General features: G+C 38.9%; 1 protein-coding gene across 2 annotated transcripts in view; it reads left to right on the top strand.

Annotated features, from left to right (window-relative positions):
- Positions 1-19,329, top strand: part of LOC136862869 (solute carrier family 25 member 45) — a 196,051-nt gene extending 176,722 nt beyond the window's left edge. For both annotated transcript variants that reach the window (XM_067139137.2, XM_067139135.2), the window contains exon 6: positions 17,027-19,329. In XM_067139137.2, the coding sequence (XP_066995238.2) occupies positions 17,027-17,274 (248 nt within the window). In that variant the 3' untranslated portion in view covers positions 17,275-19,329. The remainder of the gene's footprint in view (positions 1-17,026) is intronic.
- The last annotated feature ends 3,137 nt before the right edge of the window (positions 19,330-22,466 follow it).

The raw sequence follows: 22,466 nt of genomic DNA, 5'->3' as shown, positions 1-22,466 counted from the left end.
CCAAACTTTGCAACATTTTTGTATCGCTACTCTTTTGTCGGAAATGACCCAGAACAAATCGAGCTGCTTTCCTTTGGATTTTTTCCAGTTCTTGAATCAGGTAATCGTGGTGAGGGTCCCATACACTGGAATCATACTCTAGTTGGTGTCTTACCAGAGACTTATATGCCCTCTCCTTTAGATCGTTACTACAACCCATAAACATCCTCATAACCATGTGCAGAGATCTGTACCCTTTATTTACAATCCCATTTATGTAATTACCCCAATGAAGATCTTTCCTTATAGTAACACCTAGATACTTACAATGATCCCCAAAAGAAACTTTCCACCCATCAACACAGTAATTAATACTGAGAGGACTTTCCCTATTTGTGAAACTCACAACCTGACTTTTAACCCAGTTTATCAACATACCATTGCCTGCTGTCCACCTCACTACATTTTCGAGGTCACGCTGCAGTTGCTCACAATCTTGTAACTTATTTATCACTCTATAGAGAATCACATCATCCGCAAAAAGCCTTACCTCCCATTCCACTCCTTTACTCACACCATTTATATATATATAAGAAAACATAAAGGTCCGATAATACTGCCTTGACGAATTCCCCTCTTAATTATTACAGGGTCAGATAAAGCTTCACCTATTCTAATTCTCTAAGATCTATTTTCTAGAAATATAGCAACCCATTCAGTCACTCTTTTGTTAGTCCAATTGCACTCATTTTTGCCAGTAGTCTCCCATGATCCACCCTGTCAAATGCTTTAGACAGGTCAATCGCGATACAGTTCAGTTGACCTCTAGAATCCAAGATATCTGCTATATCTTGCTGGAATCCTACAAGTTGAGCTTCAGTGAAATAACCTTTAATAAAACCGAACTGCCTTCTATCGAACCAGTCATTATTTTAACAATCATGTCTAATACAATCAGAAATAATGCCTTCCCAAAGCTTACATACAATGCACGTCAAACTTACTGGCCTGTAATTTTCAGCTTTATGTCTATCACCCTTTCCTTTATACACAGGGGCTACTATAGCAACTCTCCATTCATCTGGTATAGCTCCTCCGACCAAAAATAATCAAATAAATACTTCAGATATGGTACTGTACCCAACCCATTGTCTTTAGTATATCCCCAGAAATCTGATCAATTCCAGCCGCTATTCTAGTTTTCAACTTTTGTATATTATTGTAAAAATCATTGTTATCATATGTAAATTTTAATACTTCTTTGGCCTTAGTCTCCTCATCTATCTCGGTATTATCCTTGAAACCAACCATCTTTACATACTGCTGACTGAATACTTCTGCCTTTTGAAGATCCTTGCACACACACTCCCCTTGTTCATTAATTATTCCCGGAATGTCCTTCTTGGAACCTGTTTCTGCCTTAAAATACCTATACATACCCTTCCATTTTTCACTAAAATTTGTATGACTTCCAATTATGCTTGCCATCATCTTATCCTTAGCTGCCTTCTTTGCTAGATTCAATTTTCTAGTAAGTTCCTTCAATTTCTCCTTACTTCCCCAGCCATTTATAAATCTATTTCTTTCCAATCTGCACCTCCTTCTTAGTCTCTTTATTTCTCTATTATAATAAGGTGGGTCTTTACCATTCCTTACCACCCTTAATGGTACAAACCTGTTTTCGCATTCCTCAACAATTTCTTTAAGCCCATCCCAGAGTCTGTTTACATTTTTATTTACCGTTTTCCACCGATCATAGTTAATTTTTGGAAACTGCCTCATGCCTGCTTTATCCGCCTAATAGTCCTACTTTTAAGACCTTCCTTTCTATCACTTTTATTTTTAACTACGACAAAAACAGCTTCATGATCACTAATACCATCTATTACTTCAGTTTCCCTGGAGAGCTCATTTGGTTTTATCAGCACCACATCCAGGATATTTTTTCCCTCTGGTTGGTTCCATCACTTTCTGAATCAGCTGTCCTTCCCATATTAACGTATTTGCCATTTGTTGGTCATGCTTCCTGTCGTTCGCATTTCCTTCTCAATTGACATCTGGCAAATTCAGATCTCTCGCTACAATCACATTTCTTTCCCTGTCGTTTCCCACATAGCCGACTATCCTGTCAAATAATTCCGAATCCGCGTCAGTGCTACACTTTCCCGGTCTGTACACTCCAAATATATCAAGTTGCCTATTATCTTTCGATATGAGCCTTACACCTAGAATTTCATGTGTCTCATCTTTAACTTTTTCGTAGCTTACAAATTCTTCTTTCACCAGAATGAATACTCCCCCTCCCACCATTCCTATCCTATCTCTACGATACACACTCCAGTGCCTTGAGAAAATTTCTGCACCCATTATATCATTTCTCAGCCATGATTCAACTCCTATTACAATATCTGGTAAATATATCTATTAAATTACGTAATTCTATTCGTTTCTTTACAATACTTCTACAGTTCAACACTAACAATTTTATGTCATCCCTACTTAATTTCCGTTCCCTGTTCCTTTATCACCGCTCCCTAGGCCACCCCGTTTCCCTGAATGCACCTCCCTATTACCCTTCCAAACAAATTTCCTAACTGATACGTACCACTGCGGTTTAAGTGAAGGCCATCTGAGTGCAGATCCCTACCTCCTACCCACCCATTAGGATGTAGAAATTACTCACCCAGTTTCCCACATACCCACTCCATAGTCTCATTAAAATCCCCAATCACCCTCCAGTCAGTATCCCTCCTACACAGTATTCCACTAATAACAATCTCCGCTTTCTTAAACTTTACCCGTGCTGCATTTACCAGATCCCACACATCTCCAACTATGTTGGTACTTATATCAGCTTGCCTTACGTTGTTGGTACCAACGTGAAACACTACCACCTTCTCCTTCCCCTCCTCCCTCTCTTATACTTTCCTCAACATCTGCCTCAACCTAATTCCTGGTTAACATTCTACCCTGGTTCCCTTTCCTCCACAAACTTTCCCCGCGTGTCTAACGATGGAATCCCCCATGACCAGAGCCTCAACCCAACCCAACTCATTTGATCCCCTCCCCTCCTGGTCAGCCCTATCTTTCCTGATAGCTGCAGAAGCTACTTCCTCCTCCCTTTCCTCCTTCCCATGACCCTGTTCCACCTGTCTTTTCCTATCCTCTACTCTACATTTCCCTTTCCTACCTTTTCCCTTCCTCCTACTTGCACACATCTCAGCAACAGTTCCCTGTCCCTCATCTTCCCTCTGTTGTTCTACCTGGAGTGACTCGTACCGATTTCAAACAGGCACCTGTCCTGAATTCTGATCCTGAATAGAGCCCTTAGCCTGCAATCTCTTTCCCCTTAGAACATTAGACCACCTGCCTTCTACAACTCCCCCCATACTCTAGTTGGGGTCTTATTAGAGACTTATATGCCTTCTCTTTTACATCCTTACTTCAACCCCTAAATACCGTCACAACCACGTGCAGAGAACTGTACTCTTTATTTACATTCCCATTTATGTAATTACCCCAATGAAGATTTTACCTTACATTAACACCTAGATATGAGGTGTGTTTTTTAAGTAAGGGTCATTTGAAAATAACTTCTCAATGAAAGACGATTTTCAAACACCATATTTATTTGCAGATTCTACATACTTTACTGTATTTTTCAACATAGTCGCCAAGTTTGTTTGAACAATATCATACCTTACAACTAAGTTTTGAATACCCTCTTCATAGAAACTTGCTGTCTGCTCCAATACCCAAGAGTTCACGGCCGTCTTCATGATCTTGAGCTGGGACAGTGTCTGTTTGGCCTTCACCTTTACAGGCGAATGTGTGTGTCTGTTGCTTCGATTCGGGCGTGTATGCGAAACCCATGTTTCGTCTCCCGTTACGATCTGACTCGAAATGTCGTCACCTTCTTTGGCATAACGTGTCAGAAATGTCATCGAACACTCAAATCTTTTGTTGTTCTCTTGTCTTCCGTTAGGAGTTTAGGGACCCAGCGGGGTGCACAGTTTCCTAAAGTTCAGGTTTCCAGAAGCAATTTTGTAATGCGCTGACCTAGACACGCCAGGAAGGGCATTTGATGGAGTTGTTATTGTGAAGCGTCTCCCCTCATGAATCTTTGCTTGAACTGAAGCCTCCAAATTGTCTGTGGTCAGAGATGGGCAACCAGAGCTGGTCTCATTATCGATATGGTCACGGCCATCTTTGAAGTCTTGTAGGTACCCACTTAAGCACTTTGCCTTCATCCATAGCATTAGCACTGTACACTTCGCAAATTAGTTGGTGAATGTCTGCAACAGACATGTTACTTGCCGACATAAACCGTATCACTGAACGAACTTTGCACGGGGAGGGCGAGTCGAAAATCTTGAACATTTGAGCAAGCACAGAACAGAACCATACAGGTTAGCAATAGAGCTGCAACTGAGCACCATTGTTTTCGAAGCATGCCGGCACACGACTCACGCGCTCGATGCGACGCGCGCGCGAACTACTAGTGTCTACAACAAAATGGATCTTACTTAAAAATCATGTCTCGTACTTACAATGATCCCCAGAAGGAACTTTCACCCCCATCAATGCAGTAATTAAAACTGGGAGGATTTCTTCTATTTGTGAAACCCACAACCTTACTTTTAACCCCGATTTTCATCATACCGTTGCCTACTGACCATCTCACAACATTATTGAGGTCATTTTGCAGTTGATCCCAATCTTGTAACTTACCGGTACTTATTACTCTATACAGAACAACATCATCCGGAAAAAGCCTTATCTCTGATTCCATTTCTTTACTCATATCATTTATATAAATATTAGAAGACATAAAGGTCCAATAATACTGTCTTGATGAATTTCCCTCTTAATTATGACAGGGTCAGTGATTACAAAGCTGTTTTTGTCGTAGTTAAAAATGGGTGTGTTAGAAAGGAAGGTCTTAAAAGCAGAACTATTGGGCAGTACCATATGGCTGATGAAACAGTCATGAGGTAGTTTAAAAAAAGTAACTGTAATCGGTGGAAAACGGTACCTGAATAAAAATGGAAACATACTCTGGAATGGGTTTAAAGCAATTGTTGAGAAATATGAAAACAGGTTTGTAGCTTTAAAGGTGGTAACAAATGGTAAAAACCAACTATATGATAACAGAGAAGTAAAGAGACTAAGAAGGAGAGCAGGTTGGTAAGAAATAGAGTTAGTAATGGCTGTGGAAGTAAGGAGAAATTGAAGGAAATTACTGGGAAACTGAATCTATCAGAGAAGTCAGCTAAGGATAACATAATGGCAAGCATAATTGCAGCGATACTAATTTTAGTGGAAAATGAAAGGGTGTATAAAGGTACTTTAAGGCAGAAACACGTTCCAAGAAGGACATTTCAGGAATCAATGATGAACAAGAGGAGTGTGTAGCCTATGTAAAGATTGTTGGTTACAAGGATAATGGCCAGATAGGGGAGGTGATGAATACTAAAGAAGTATTATTGTTTACCTATGACAGCAATGACAATTACAGTACCCTAAGATAAAAAAGTTGAAAACTTGGAAAGCAGCTTGAATTGATAAGATTTCGAGGGATATACTAAAGACAATTGATTGGGATATAATACCATATCTGAAGTACTTATTTGATTATTGTTTGCATGAAGGAACTATACCAAATGAATGGAGAGTTGCTGTAGTAGCCCCTGTGTATAAAGGAAAGGGTAATAGATATAAAGCTGAAAATTACAGGCCAGTCAGTTTGACATGCATTGTATGTAAGCTTTGGGAAAGCATTCTTTCTGATTATATTAGACATGTTTTCGAAATTAATAACTGGTTTGATAGAAGGCAGTTCGTGTTTAGGAAAGGTTATTCCACTGAAGCTCAACTTGTAGAATTCAAGCAAGATATAGCATATATCTTGGATTCAGGAGGTCAGTTGGACTGACTGATCCGTGATATAACATTTTGGAGTCGGTTTCAATTTCATAAAAAAAGAATAGTATTTAACAATAAAAATTTTATTGGTGAATTGGCCATGCGTTTACGGGCGCGCAGCTGTGAGCTTGCATGCGGGAGATAGTGGATTTGAATCCCACTGTCGGCAGCCCTGAAGATGGTTTTCCATGCTTTCCCATTTTCACACTAGGCAAATGCCGGGGCTGTACCTTCATTAAGGCCACGGCCACTTCCTTCCCACTCCTAGCCCTTTCCTCTCCCATCGTCGCTATAAGACCTGTCTGTGTCGGTGCGATGTAAAGCCTCTAGCAAAAAACCTACTTGTCAAGTTTTCGAAGACGCCGAAGTGCTGGAATTTAGTCCCGCAGGAGTTCTTTTACGTGCCAATAAATCTGCCGACACGAGGCTAACGTATTTGAGCACCTTCAAATACCACGGACTGATCCGGGATCAATCCTGCCAAGTTGGGGTCAGAAGGCCAGTACCTCATTGATTTGTCTCAGTCTGATCCTTGACTTTGAGAATATAAAAGTGATAGGTATGAGTGACGCTAAGGCACGTCTCCACCTATTGGTCCGATACTCGCAGTACAGCAAGGAAAGTCAAAAGAAACCTGACCAGACTTTCATTACATCTTGATTTTGTATCAGTAGTGACTTTGTTTAATATCTGTTTATGTCATTAAGTTACAGGGAGTGTATGTAGAGGAGATAAGATAACTTTTCATCTTAGTTTGAAAGAAGATTCCACCTTTCAAAACTTAAATTTATTAGCTAACCGGTGTATTATTACATATGTTTAGCTTAATGTCGTGTCACCAGGCGAGTTGGATGTGCGGTTAGATAGTGGGTTCGCATTCCTCTGTCGGCAGCCCTGAAGATAGTTTTCCGTGATTTCCCATTTTCACACCAGGCAAATGCTGGGGCTGTACCCTAATTAAGGTCATGGCCGTTTCTTTCCCACTCCTAGCCTATTCCTATCCCATCGTCACCATAAGACCTATCTGTGTCGGTGTGACGTTAAGCCACTAGCAAAAAAATGTCTTGTGGTAAATATTCGTACATGTTTCGTTGCATTTTTTAAACATTTCAACTAAGACAAAAAGTGTACATTACAAGAATTGACACAACAGTTAAAACATTCGATAATGTCAAAATAGCTTAAACATATTTGTGTTCAACACTGATAAAAAGTAGAGAAAAAAAACTTAAAACGCCATAGTGATGTTAGGTCCGTGACGAGTTATGTCTATTGATGAGATGTTTTATTACGTGTTACCTTGTTTTTTGTTTTTTCATCAAGGGAAGAAAGGCAAGCCGGGAGACAGCACGCATGCACATTTTCACAGGCCAACTTCACAAAGCTACAACCGATCAGATCTTAGTTGAAAGATAATCCTCGTACATAACAAAATCCCACCAACCTCAACAGTGACAAGTCAGGATATCAGTAGGTATAATGCCACATAAGGTGAAGCCTTGTGTATCGTCATTTAGAATGTTAATTATAAAGAAAAAGAAATTAACAATGATGCCTGAAGTACGAAAATGAGTATGAGTGTAGGATGGGTATGATCAATAGCACATGGTGGAGCATCAAATAGAAACTGAGTATGATGACGTGATATTTTCATGTACTTATTTCTTCAATAACAGTTTTATTACCCGTGACAAAGGATTTAAGATGCCTCAGATTAATTTTCTGGCTTAATGGAGTGGTTTGTAAAGAATTTGTAAGGACATTAAGTGATTTTGGAATGAAGTACAAGAAATTGTGTTATGCTAAGTTAGCATTTGTATAACATACAATGGTGGTACATCTTACTGTATGTTGAATATTCATGTTTAATATTCTCAGTTTTTTTTGTTCTTGTTAATATATTTATACATTTAAAAGGCATCCAGCTATTTTACATTAAATATATTTGCTTCAGCATAAACCGGTAATTGACTACTTGGGTATAATCTTTCTTTGTAGTATGTTATCCGTAATATAAGGTTGTGAAAAACTTATATTTTATTGATTGTCTCCAAAACTGTCAAAAGTAGTTAATGGGACATAAAAACAATGCATTATTATATTTTATTGATTAAGTTTTTGTAAGCTTCTCCCCATGCCAATATTCCATAGCTAAGAATAGACTCAACCAAGGCATAACAAACCTCTCTCAACAATTTCATACTGGATAATGTATTTTAAATTGTGAAAAAAATACATAAACAGTTGTTCTGAGCTTTTTTTCTTAAACCGGGCGAGCTGGCAGTGCGGTTAGGGTCGCGCAACTGTGAGCTTGCATCCGGGAAATAGTGGGTTCGAACCCCACCTGAAGATGGTTTTCCGTGGTTTCCCATTTTCACACCAGCAAATGCTGGGACTCTACCTTAATTAAGGCCACGGCCGCTTCTTTCCCACTCCTAGGCCTTTCCTATCCCATCATCACCATAAGACTTATCTGTGTCGGTGCGACGTAAAGCAAATAGCAAAAAAGAGCTGTTTTTCTTAAATCAATAATGTGATTTTTCCATTTCATGTTCGTATCAATTGATAATCGCCTCTGTGGTATAGTGGTTAGTGTGATTAGCTGCCACACCCGGAGGCCCGAGTTCGATTCCCGGCTCTGCCACGAAATTTGAAAAGTGGTACGAGGGCTTGAACGGTGTCCACTCAGCCTCGGAAGGTCAACTGAGTAGAGGTGAGTTCGATTCCCACCTCAGCCATCCTGGAAGTGGTTTTCCGTGGTTTCCCCACTTCCTCTCCAGGCAAATGCCGGGATAGTACCTAACTTAAGGCCACGGCCGCTTCCTTCCCACTTCCTTGTCTATCCGTTCCAATCTTCCCATCCTCCCACATGGCCCCTGTTCAGCATAGCAGGTGAGGCAGCCTGGGCGAGGTACTGGTCATCCTCCCCAGTTTTATTCCCTGACCCAGAGTCTGAAGCTCCAGGACACTGCCCTTGAGGCGGCAGAGGTTGGATCCCTCGCTGAGTCCGACGGAAAAACCGAACCTGTAGGGTAAACAGATTAAGAAGAAGATAATAACAGATAACAGATTCACTGTTAAAATGGTGCAAACTACAGACGTTCTTGATTTCAACAACTGGTGGAAGACATTCTTCAGGAAGTCAGTTCTTTCACTTGAGTCCCTAGGAAGAAGTGTGAAAAGAGATGCGAAAGTAGCGTTTCATATAAATGAATTTATGTAGTTTCAGTATGAGGAAAATACTGTATTGATAGACTGTGCGTTCATACTTTAAAGTTGCCTATTTCTACAACCATTATCCCTGTGTTACCAACTAGATTTGCTTATCCACAAGGCTGTGTTCCATTAAATGAAAAGAAATTAGCGGACATAAAGAAGTTGGAATCTTACATACCAGAAGAACACCATGATTTTTATATTGAACTGTTTGCATGGGCAACATCAGCGCAATAGAAGTGAGAAGACATTGTTCAAAGATAAGAGACTTATATTATATTGTGTTGTTTTGTTTTATATATATTTTGAACTTTGGAAAGGGGCATAAAAGGAGTATTCTTCTCTACAATGTGGTCTAATCATAATATGTGCAAATAAGTAAGTCTTACAAATAACTATTAAATAATGAGTTTAAACACTATATTTCCTCACTGCAATTAACGTTCCGTTCGAAATTGAAATGACGTTAAAATCAATATTACACTTCATTATATTCTCATTAATAGTGTTTATTGCAAAAACAGCACGTCTCCACCATTTTCAACAAATTCTGTAAAGGAACGTATTGGACTAATTCATACATAATCATTTCGTCCGACTCGTTGGCTGAACGGTCAGCGTACTGGCCTTCGGTTCAGAGGGACCCGGGTTCGATTCCAATGGCACGGAGGCTGGGTGTATGTGTTGTCTTCATCATCATTTCATCCTCATCACAACGCGCAGGTCGCCTACGAGCGTCAAATCGAAATACCTGCACCTGGCGAACCGAACCCGTCCTGGGATATCCCGGCACTAAAAGCCATATGACATTTCATTTATAGTCATTTCAACAGTAGAACAAGCATAATAACCATGCTTTAACTTTAAGCAGTGCTTGAGTTGCTCTCTGTCTGAGAAGACTCCAGCTATCACCCTCAACATAAATTACTGCTTCATCCGCATATGCTACAATGGGGGTATATTCATCATTTGCTGCTGCTGCTGCTGCTGCTGATGATGATGATGATGATGCTTGTTGTTTAAAGGGGCCTAAGATCTAGGTCATCGGCCTCTAATGGTACGAAATGAGACGAAATATAATGACAAAATTAAAAGTCCAAAATCCTCCACTGACCGGTATTCAAAACGTGAGGACAAAGAATGAATGGATGGATACGAATTTAAAAAAATCAGTGGATCCGACCCGCAGTGTCGCGCATTCACAGAAAATGACATAAAACAATAGTATTACTGACGAAGGGACTGCTTCTATAGCACAATACTGAATCGCTGATGCCTGCAGTCTAAAGGGGTCCAAAATCCAAGTCATCGGCCCCTCATAATGGTACTTATCGCTAAGAAAGTACAACCACAGTATTTGTCATGGTGTAGTACTAATCAAAAGTAGCGTAGACTCGCGGTATTCTATACATTATGACACTACTCACAGGTAATGAAATTCGCACATGTAATACAGACCTATGGTGTTTCGCACATTGCGGCGCCATTTTCAGGCAACGCAATCCTATGGTGTTCATACATAAGTGTACTAATCACAGGGACTCGTACTATCCCGTGGTGTTCCTCATATAGTGGGTACTAATCATACGCAAGCCAGAACCATAGTGTCGCTAATATAGTGGGTACTAATCACAGGTACTATAAAAGCCGACAGTGCACTCTAGGTGGGGACTGACCGCACAGTGCTCCGGCGTGCTACTAATCACAAACCTACTTGGTACCTAACAAAGTGGTACTACGCGCAAGTAAAAGCGACCCATGGTGTTCCCCGCGTGGTGGTACTAATCACAAGTAGTTTCATGGTTCTAATACAATCCCTTGGTTGCCCCTTTTAGTCGCCTCTTACGACAGGCAGGGGATACCGTGCGTGTATTCTTCACCTGCGTCCCCCACCCACAGGGGGTTGTGTGTTTGGTCTGCGAGAGGTATTTTATTTCCCTCAAGTCCGCCGGCTAGAGGGTTAGAACCCCCCTCTCCGCCACCTGGGACGCGCCACGTGAGAGTATCACGTCTCTCTCCCTGCTACGCAGCGTAGTAGGTTCATGGTTCATCATTTGCTACTGCATCCGTAAATCTATTTAGACAGCACTTCTCCAGCTCAACTATGATGGACACGTGAGTTAATGTCTATTAAAACGAAGTTCCTCAAAAATGATGACAATATAGTTCCACTGTTGAATGGAGAATGCCATACCTCTACTTCATGGCATTTTGTGTACCCTGAACAACAAATAGGGTGTTTGCTGACCTTGTTAAATACTATTCCAGAACTTCAATGAGTCACCACCCTGCTGTTTATATCAGGCACAATGCCTGAGATGTGTGGTATTACTAATTCTCTTCAAACATGTAGCCTACAATCACCTATATAAAAACTTTTGATATTTTTTGGTATGCATGGAGAATGGCATCACCTAATATGTTTCTTACTGTCTGAGTAGATACGTAATATCCTGTAGCTACCATGAACGTGGAATTGAATCCTGTGGCATTCAGCTCAGAGTCTTCTGACTCAACAGACTGAGATCATGGTCATTGGCATCACATGTAGAACATGGACAGCCACTGTGGTTTGACTAATAAACACTACCTGATGTTCTGAAACGATTCCATCCCCGAACAACAGTTTACTCACACATACCCAGTAATATCTCATGTTGATAATAGTTCTTGACATGATTATGAGGACACAATCAAATATCAATATTGTCCTTCTTGCTATCAAGAACTTTCACTATGTTGTTCAATGTTTCCCAACCGATGCTACAAATTCATCTGAAATTCTACTTATCATTTGAATTTGACACTCTGCCTAACTTATTCGTAGAGCTATAGCAAGATGTGTTTAAGTTTACAAATATTTATGGGTTGGATTTCCAAGCTGCATATGAACATTCAAGATTACAAAACACTGACACTACTTAAAGAGGCCATCAATAATTTTTTGACGGGTGTATTAACTTATCTATATTAACTCACTGTTATTCAAGCCTCCCGGAGAGATGCGGATGGTCGAGGTTGAGCGCGGCGCTCACCTATCTTACATGGCGAGATTTCCTTAACTTTTATAAACTATTTTTGCTTTGTTATTTGTTTTTGGGGTTTTCTTTCTTATTACTTTATTTTTAAGTCGCAGATCATTTTTCAGACCGTTGTATGAGGCTTATATGGTCATGTGTGTTTGTATGAGATCATGATCGAAGGTTTTTGGGAACTTTCTCCTTGAAAGCCTTCCTCCAGTATTGCAATTCAGAATGATTTGTGAATTTACCAACCGGTGTTAAGAAGAGAATTTTCTAAGAGGCCACCGACATGAAATTCTTGCAACTGAGTACTCAGACTTTATGCTAACAACGACATCCACTCCCTCCGTCTTTGATAAGGTTACAGAGGATCACAACAACAGAAATTTTTGTTTCTCCAGGAGCTTCATCAGTCTTATCAGAATCATGCATCGTCGATAAGAGCATGAAGTTCCGATATTCCTTAGGTTCATAAGACACGACCATTGTGTTTTCGCCATATCGAAAGGGACTACAGAAAGGAGGCATTTGTCAAGTGTTTACAGTTTCTAAAGGTACCCTTTTGTTTTTCATCAAGTCACTACGAACTTAACATTCTTTTGAGTAGGTGGCTAACTCGTTCATAGTGAGCATGGAGGAGGACCAACTGTCCATTGCCATGTTCCGTCCAAAGCACTGAATTGGTAAAATCATTTCCTTCACACTTGGTGTATTATTCAAATGAAAAGGTCACTCTGGCTGATTTCCAAAACAAACTTCAATACTTTGTGTATAAAATATTTGCCAGAGATGTTTTTTTTTTTTCGCAAAGAACTCCTGTCTTGAAATGACTCTTAACATTTCGTCATACGATGGGTTGTTTCTTCAAGAATCGACACTGAAATAAAGAAGTTCTATACTTCAGTAATTGTCTCTGAATTCCTGGTCTCCCCTGTCATTCCTGGAAGGTGAATTACGATGTTCCTCCTTGGTCTGTGACTGCGCTGATTTGATGCGTGGATTCTCCATTCCGTTTTCTTGTCAGGCCCATTGTAATAAGGCCAAAAACTAAAGGATCTTTCCTCCTCTTCATCAACTTCAGCAGGTTGTTCACTTTCGCTGCTGTGGTCCCTATTTACAACCTCAACTAGCTCAGAATCATCTGAAGAACTGTTACCATCCTGAAACATGTTCCCATATTCCATGCATGGTCCAATTTCTCTTCAAGCCAATTAGCCTTCTGGCTTTCAACATTCATAATGCAAAAACATTTAAATAATAATTAAAACTGAGTAATTAATCGCAAGAATTGGCAATCCAAACACAAAATATGAAAATTGACATCAAACAAAATCAGTAAAAGTGTATAACGTGGATGGTCTAGGGTGAGCGCTCCTCTTATTGGTACGTAGTAGTGTATATTTCAGTGGCACTGAACGCACTGAAGGTGACACAGTTGCGTTCTGACTACTCCCCCTCACCCCTGACATTCCATACTCATAGTTACACGCCACTATCTGCGGCTTCCGGGATTTTACAACAAAATTAATTTGATAGTGAGCGCTGCGCTCACCCATCGACCAACGGCGAGTTAATTATGTACTTTTCACATCCTGTTTATTCACATATTTCAATAAGAGAAAATTAGCATTAGAACTTTCCTTGAAGTGTAATTTTCAACACAGATGATATTTTATTGAATACTAGCAGTTACCCGCCGCTTCGCTCGCGTGGATTTCGTAATTTGATAAAAGTAATTGTTACTCGGTACTGTACAAATACATTATCTGAAAATCCCTAACGTATAAAAACTCACCGAAAAACTGAGTTTTATTTAACCCAGAAACACTTTGTACACAACGTTTGTGGCATTGCCTTTGGGGGAAAAGATGACCATGCGACATAGAACTGTATATTTGAGAAACAGTCTTCTCTCAAGTCGAAAAATATACATTTAAAGAAATGATTCTTTATTATTAAACGAGATTCCAAATACCTATTTCCACGCGTGTAACATCTTCAGTTTTTGAGATATGGATTCTCAGAAAACAAAAATGAACATGTCCTTTATTTTTAAGGGAGATTCCAAATACCAGTTTTCGCATCTGTAACATCTTTTTTTTGAGATGTAGTATCCTCATAAAAAGCCTTCAACTTCTTCTTCACTTCTTTACACACCTCTTCCTTCTAAGGTGGACTTTCCGAAAAAAATAAATACGGGTTTCTTTATTTTTAAAGGAGATTCAAAATTCCAACTTTCACGTCTGTAACAATTTCAGTTTCTGAGATGTAAGTATCCTCATGAAAAGAATTCCACTCCTTCTTTACTTATTTTCACTCCCCAACTAAGTTGATTTTCCGAAAACAAAAAATTACCTGTTCTTTTATTTTAAAAAGGAGATTCCAAATACCAATGTTCACGTCTATCACATCTTTAGTTTTTTAGATATAAGTATCCTCATACAAAGAATTCAACTAATCTTTCAATTGATTCACCCCCCTAAGTACGTTTTACAAAAACAAAAGAATACATGTTTCTTCATTTTGAATGAAGATTCCTAATACACATGTTTATGTCTGTAAATTCTTCATCTTTTGAGATATAAGTATCCTCATGAAAAGAAATCAAATCCTTATTCGCCACCCCCGTTAATTTGAACCCCCAAAATGCGTGTTTCTTTATTTATAAAGGAGCTTACAAATGCCCATTATTGACTGTAACATCTTCAGCTTTTCAGATACCTATATGTATCGTCTTAAAAAGAATTAAACTCCTCCCTTTTTCACCCCCACCCCAAGTTGACTTCCCCCCCCCCCAAAAAAAACTGCCTGTTTCTTTATAAGTAAAGGAGATTCCAAATACCAGTTTTCACGTTTGTAACATATTTAGTTTTTTAGTTATAAGTATCTTCATCAAATAATCAACTAATCGTTCAATTCCTTCACCTACTTACGTGCATTTTCTGAAAACAAAATAATAGATATTTCTTTATGTTTAAATGAGATTCCAAATTCCAATTTTCATGTCTTTAAACTGTTCAGTTTTCGAGATATTGATACACTCATTTTAAAAATTCACCTTCTTAACGACCTATCCACCTGCACCTGCATTGTAATATAAATGTATCCCCAAAATTTAATTCCCTTATGTCCAGTACTTTGGCTCGGCGATGATGAATCAGTCAGGACAAGTTATTTTATATGTATATAGATTGGTGTTTTCTTTCAATTAACGTAAGACCGAACGCCAAAATATGAAAAAATGACTTTTTTCGTTTATTGGCTTATTTTACAATATGGACTTTAACGAACATTTTGGTGTATCATTTACATACAAATTCATCCTAGAAGTATTTTTAATTATTTTTTATATTTACATCTACACTGCATGGATTTTTGTTTCATGTTGCACCGATTGGTGTAGTCATTGACATATCAGGAACTTCTTGATCTAGAAGGGTGTGGTTTGGCTCATTTTAAAGTTCCGAAAGTTGGCTATACTTTAAAGTTCCGGAAGTTGGCTATACTGTTGCGCTCTAAAATGCCTGCCTACTGTTGTTTACAAACTAGGGAATCTGCCACCTGGGCGACTGCCCTAAATGCAGATCAGTATTGATTGATTGATTAATTTTACAAATAATTGGCGATAAAGTTATATGTTTATTGAATCCTTGTTGTGGATTCACATTTCTTTCAGTTTTTAATAATATCATCTGGATCAGGGTTTGTGGGATATAATACATTAAAGTTAGGTGTCTTAGATGCTGTAATAACCTTAAATCATGGGAATTCATGCAGACTTACGGTTCTTGAAGAAGTAGGAGTTGAAATAGGAAAGCATACAGCATCTGCATTGAAAGTGCTCGACAGGTTAAAGGTGCAAAAAGCAGAATCTGCGGCAAATCTGGCAACAAAGGAAGCAAGAAAGAAGAAGAAAAGGAGCAGATTAGCCAGTGACGAGTGAGATTATGGTGCTGGATGCTTCTAATTGGTCTAGGAAAACGTGTAGGGTAACTTTTAAGATACTTTTTTCATTCTTCAACTTTGGAGTTGCGATTTTCTTGAAACTTGAAACATAAATTATACAAAATTATCATTGGCGAGATAGGGCATTCGGTCTTACCTTAAGTGGCCAAATTAAGATTTGAAGAGCACATGAGGCATATAGTCATGTTTATAAGGTTTAGTGGATGCTATGTGGATGTTTGGTACCGTAATACTTAATGTAGAAATTCTGCACTATTTGTTACTTGAACATTTCTTTAATTATCAGTTCTTCAGGCAAGAGAAACTTGCTTTTGCACTTTCACTCCCATTTTAAAGCAAAGGAAACTGGGAGAAATGCAGACTGCTTTTTAAACAGAAAAGTAGTAAGATGGCTCAGTTATCTGAGAGTTTCACAAAAATCTCTTTCAAGCACATGTTAAGGAACATTCATATCACATCTTATTTACTGAAAGCTGCCAAATGTATATATACTTCCTTGTTATTAGCAATTCATTACCGGGCGAGTTGGCCGTGCGGTTAGGAGCGCGCAACTGTGAGCTCGCATCCGGGAGATAGTGCATTCGAACCCCACTGTCGGCAGCCCTGAAGATGGTTTTCCGTGGTTTCCCATTTTCACACCAGACAAATGCTGGGGCTGTAGCTTAATTAAGGCCACGGCCGCTTCCTTCCCATTCCTAGGGCTTTCCTGTCCCATCGTCACCATAAGACATATCTGTGTCGGAGCGACGTAAAGCAACTAGCTATTCCAAGCAATTCAAACATGGTATTCCCCACCTTTAAATTTTAAAAAAAGAGCTCAGGCCAAGGACACAATTCATTTGTCTATTTATTAAATTCATATATTTTACAATTTGGTTGTTATCTGTAAGCAATGTTCAAATTTTTTGTTTGTCCAGGTACAATATCATGGATTTCGATCATTCCTCTTGATGTTGTGAAGTCTCGTCTGCAGTCTGATAATCCACGAAGACCTCTTTATAGTGGAATGAAGGATTGCATCATCAAAAGCTATAAGGATTGTGGTATTGCTGTTTTTGGACGAGGTTTCTGGATGATTTCCCTTCGTGCGTTTCCAGTGAATGCAGCAACCTTTATGGGATATGAATGGTGTATGAATATGTGTCATCGTGCCACCCAAAAATGAATATCATTGTAATTCATTACAAAGCAACTTCTCTGTAAATACCAGGCGTTCAGTACCTAGTGCATGTATGTTCCACCAGGCCCAGCCTCCTCCGCCTGGCAGATAATGTGGGTGGCTTCGCTGAATGGCAATAGCTACCTGACTGAAAACTACTGTGTTAGAAGTTTAGTCTTACTTGCTCTTTTGTACGTATTCATAGAGTATTCGATCATTTTAAGGACTTCATAGGTAGAAGCTATAGTCGAGCTCTTGGGAGAGCTGCTGGACTGAGTTCCATCCTAGCCATTCCTTGGTGAGAGCTCATCTACGACACCACTTCTTTCTAATCGGAAACATATCCTGTTTTTATCCACTTCTTAAGCAACCGCATTACAGTATTTTTCGATGGCCAAGGAGCCTCTGGATAGTTATGGTAAAACTTACGTAAATATTTTTTTACAACTTTAACTTGAGTAGAGTACTTTTATGATGTAAACATGTATAAAAAATTGGTCAATCATTAATAAAAATGAAAAATGATTGCATAAACATAAAGCTGAGTTATGCATTGTCATTGGGGAACACTATGTTGATATTAATGTTATCATTTCTAGCTTATATTGGTATGTACGTTGAAAGATACATTGGCGTTGATATTGTAAGTGAATGAATAATTGGAGCTTGTCATATGTTCATTCCTTGTTGAAAATCTGTTGTATTTGTTAGCATTAATTTGTTCTGAATATCTAGTCTGAAATCTCTTGCACTATCCAATATACCTTGCCTTGCAATATGTACATTTTAATTTGTGGACTCCAGAATTTGAGAAATGATTAGTTTATTTATGGTATGTATGTTGAAAGATACATTGGCGTTGATATTGTTAGTTCTGAAAGCTATACTGAAATTATGTTTTTTTTAAATGCTTGAAACTAGGAAAATCCTGTTGTAGTAGATGAAAGTGATATATTTATTTTCTTCACTTTTCCTGGTGAGTATGGTGACTACTTTATTTTTTATTTTGTTTAATATGTTATTAACATAACACCTATTGTATCCATTAATTGAGACTATATTGTCTGTAGTGTTAATTTCCTTCTTATAATTTTTAGCAGATAAAGGAATATTCATTGATCTGTTGATTAATCTGTGAAAAGTAGCCATTTTTTGCATGCATGTGTGTTGATAATCTTGTCTTATTATATTAGCTGTTTGTGTAGGTTTCCTGAAAGTGTTAAATGTTTATTTCCTCTAGAAAGTTGTATATGAAGGTAGTTCAAAGACTTATTGTCTTCTTATTCTAAGGTGGATTTGATAAAATGGTCTATGGATTTGATTAAGTAGGATATCACCAGTTGTGATTTATTGAACTATTATGGCTAAAATATAAATGTAAATACTGTAAATCTAAATATCTAGTCCAGCATATTTAGTAGTCCTTTTTGTTTCTTAATAATTTTATTATTTTCTAAATTGTCTAAATAAATTTTTGCTGAGACAACAGATGGCAGTGAGCCATTGGTAGTCTTTTTGTTGATACATTTTGTTGTTAGATGTAAAATAGTTATTGTCAGTCACAAATTTTAAGTCTATTATAAATTGCTTACTTTCTGGTTCACTGAGTTTATTGTATTCTTTTAAATTATTGCCTATTAGATTAATAGTTTTGGTTATAGGGATATTGGAATACATATTTGTGATATCAAAATGAATGATAATATGACTGAGTAGTATATTTGAATATTAAACCTTATTACAAAATTGTATGGAATTGTTTAGTAAAATTTTGCAATAAAAGTGTAATTGCATTTTATGAATTTTGGAATATATTATGACATTTTTGTATGAAGGACTATTTTTGCAGCATATTATAGGTCTAAAGTGGATATCTTTCTTAAGTATTTTGGGTAAGGATCTTGCTGTAGGCAGTCTTGGGTTCATATTGATTAATCTTATAGCTTCTTGCTTACTTAATAAAAATGGGTGTTCTTTAGGAATTGTTTTAATTCCCTTTGCAATACATTGGCAGGATGCTTTGCTTTGTAGTGGAAAATTTGTTGTCCATAAAAAATTGTTCAGTTTTGATTATATAATCCTTTTCATTCATTTAGATATATTGTAATATTATTAGTCATTCCAATTTCTTCTAAGTTGGGTTTTATATGTAATAAAACAGAAACAAAGTTTGGTCACTCAGTGACTTGGGCTTTAAGATACAGATATAAGGCTCCGAGTGTACATTAAAAATCTATACCATATATCAATATAATAAAAGGGGAGGTGCTCACAGCTAATATCTGCTCATAAATAGTAAATTTACACAAAATCTATCGACATCGGATCCACAGTGTAACAACAAATAACTCATGGTTACAATAAATCACGTGAAATTAGACTAAGATTTACACCATTAAAATGATGAGGATAGGATATCCCAAGACTTAATACCGCAAGGAGCTTAATTACTGTAAACAATCGTGAGCAATAACGCCACATTTGTAGGAGCATTACAAATTTCCAAGAGTGGCAAACCAAAGGGAATACCATCTAGTTACGAAAAGTAGTCCATAGAATTGGTTTCCACTATTAACAAATCTTGGAAGTTATTAGGCATAGCGCATTTACAACTATTTTGTAATTAATTTTCCTCAGACTTACATAAACGATATAGAGAAGGATGGAAACACTGTGAGAAGGAAAGAATATCACAGAGGAGAAATCACTACCAGAATGTCTGGCAGAAAGGTGTAAGTCCTAAACGGGATTTATCCATTAACTTGTGGATTTGAAACAGCCCCTTTAATATGAGTGCACAACTTATATGTCCATTGCATGTTTCCATTGTATTATTTTACATGAAGCACAACAGAGGGAGTTCCAGATTTTAAGTTCAGTGTGGATTATCACTGTAGCACATGATTACTGGAATGCTATCCAACCCATGTGAATATGAGAATAATACATATTGGTGGCGAGTAAGGGCCATAAAAGATAGAAAAGTGACAGAAGGCAAAGCAGATATACGGTCTCTCTCAACCTCTCACCTCTTCTTCTACTTCTTCTTCAACCATTCCCCTTTCCAGATTCTCTCTGGATAGGGTAGTGTACTAAAGCCCTCCACCTTACTCGATCTTTCCACTATTCCTCTTCTAGTACTTTATTGCTATTGACTCCTCTATTTGCATTACAGTTGTGAACCTCTCACCTCATGATGGAACAATAGGTATCCAGAAGAGGAGAATCAGCTCTTCTCGATATCCGACGCAGTTGAGTAACCATGCAAGCAGTAACTGCCAGAACTACTAATACTACTACTACTGCTACTAATACTATTAAAATGTGTTCATCCTTCCCCTGAAGAGGGAGGCGGCCTCTTAGATGGTGACGCTGTTTCTTAGGCCAGGAGATTTGTTACGGTGAAGGATATGCGTGAAGAAGGTGACGGGGTTGGCGGCCGTGGCCTATACCGTACTGGGAACTGTCCTGGCATTCGCCTTAGTACAGGAGAATGGAAAACCACGGAAAAGCATACTCAGGACAGCCGACGGTTGGGGCTAGCCGTGAGGTCCAGCCCTTTCCCGTCTCTTGAATGCAGAGGCGTAGAGCCACGGTAAAGCTGTGGCCACCCCTCCACTGCTCGGTTGGCCGGTCAGAGTGCAGAGCTGTCAGACCACGGACCAGCCGTGGCCACTTGTGGGCCGAAACCCTCTCTGAATCTACCAACACCAGAACTAGGGAGAGGCTTCCTTCTATATTGCGAGCAGAAAGGTTCAAGATGGTTCAAGATAGTGAACAGCTGATCGACAGCCATACCATATCATGACGTCAGAGAGCAAGAGGAGGTTGGCAGAAGAAGGCAATAGAAACAAGGCCATGTAGTGGGCGGTGAATCAATGGCATAGATGCAGATCATTCAAAATATAAGACACTTTCACTTGTAGGCGCCGTTATATGCTATTACATATGTTCATTAGGGTACAAGGAAGGAGTAGAGGTGCGAAAATACTAGGTTTTTGTACTATTACCTGACATATAGAACACTGAATAGGACACTAGCACATGGCGACCACGTTTACTTGGTTACGAAGGGGTTGATGACATCATACCTGACGTCATAAGATGTTAGAGAGAGACAGGTAATTAATATCCGAAAATTAAGTCCGAATTTTCGCTACTGCGCATGCGCTACTGATTTAATTATTTTAACATTTCACCATGGACAAGAAAAACGATCGTGACCGTATGACGTCACACCACTCCCTATACCTCTATAGACAGCACATGTGGTACACCTGCGAACATGTGACCTAAGCACGGGCCGCCAACTCTCCCTCGTGGAAGGAAGAGGGCGATCCTTATGAGCTTGGGTTCATCTAAATATAAGGTGTCCAGTTTAAAGGTATACCGGCAATAATACAGAATTTAATAACTTGAGAAGTAGTGAAGATATTTACCTGCAGTTTGTTTCTACAAGTAGGGTAACTGAAAATGTTTGTTTATATACCTAATAAACGTCGATATGCGCACCATTAGTGGCGCGACAGACATCTAATCGGTATTCCAGTTATCTCCAAGTGTTCTACAGCATTGTAGGAGTAACATTTGCGATAGCTGCACGAATGCGATGACGCAGATCTGGTAGATCACGAAATGGTGTCTGGTACACTTGATTCTTGACAAGCCCCCACAGGAAAAAAGTCAAGTGGCGTAATATCGGGGCTCCTAGGAGGCCAAGCAATTTATGGACTACCTCTCCCAGTCCAGCGATCTGGGAACTCACGATTCAAGAAATCCCTCACAACTTCCGCATAATGGCATGGTGCACCATCCTGCTGATATCATGTCACGAGGAAGTTGTGGCACAACATACTGCTCCAACATATCTAGGTAACGTGTTCCATTATCTGTAGGCTCCGCGAAGAAGAATGGGCCAATAATCCTGTCCTTCAACAATCCACATCATACATTCACTTTCGGAGAGTCCCGTTTCAACTCTATCACTACGTGGGGGATTCAGATCCCCATATGCGGCAATTATGTTTGTTTACCGTGCCGGAAATATGGAATGTAGCCTCGCCGAATTTTACGCTGTACTAGTGTAACGGATTTTATTTCCGCGGGCGAAAGCACATAGAACACCTTCTGCTGTGGAGTCCACATGGTTAATCGCGCTTCTCGTGAACAATGCAGTTACGCGCATGCGCATGTGGTAC

This window comes from Anabrus simplex, chromosome 2, assembly GCF_040414725.1.
Source record: "Anabrus simplex isolate iqAnaSimp1 chromosome 2, ASM4041472v1, whole genome shotgun sequence".
Taxonomy (NCBI): Eukaryota; Metazoa; Arthropoda; class Insecta; order Orthoptera; family Tettigoniidae; genus Anabrus; species Anabrus simplex.
The sequence above is the reverse complement of the archived record's forward strand: the minus strand, read 5'-3'. Positions and strand labels throughout refer to the sequence as shown.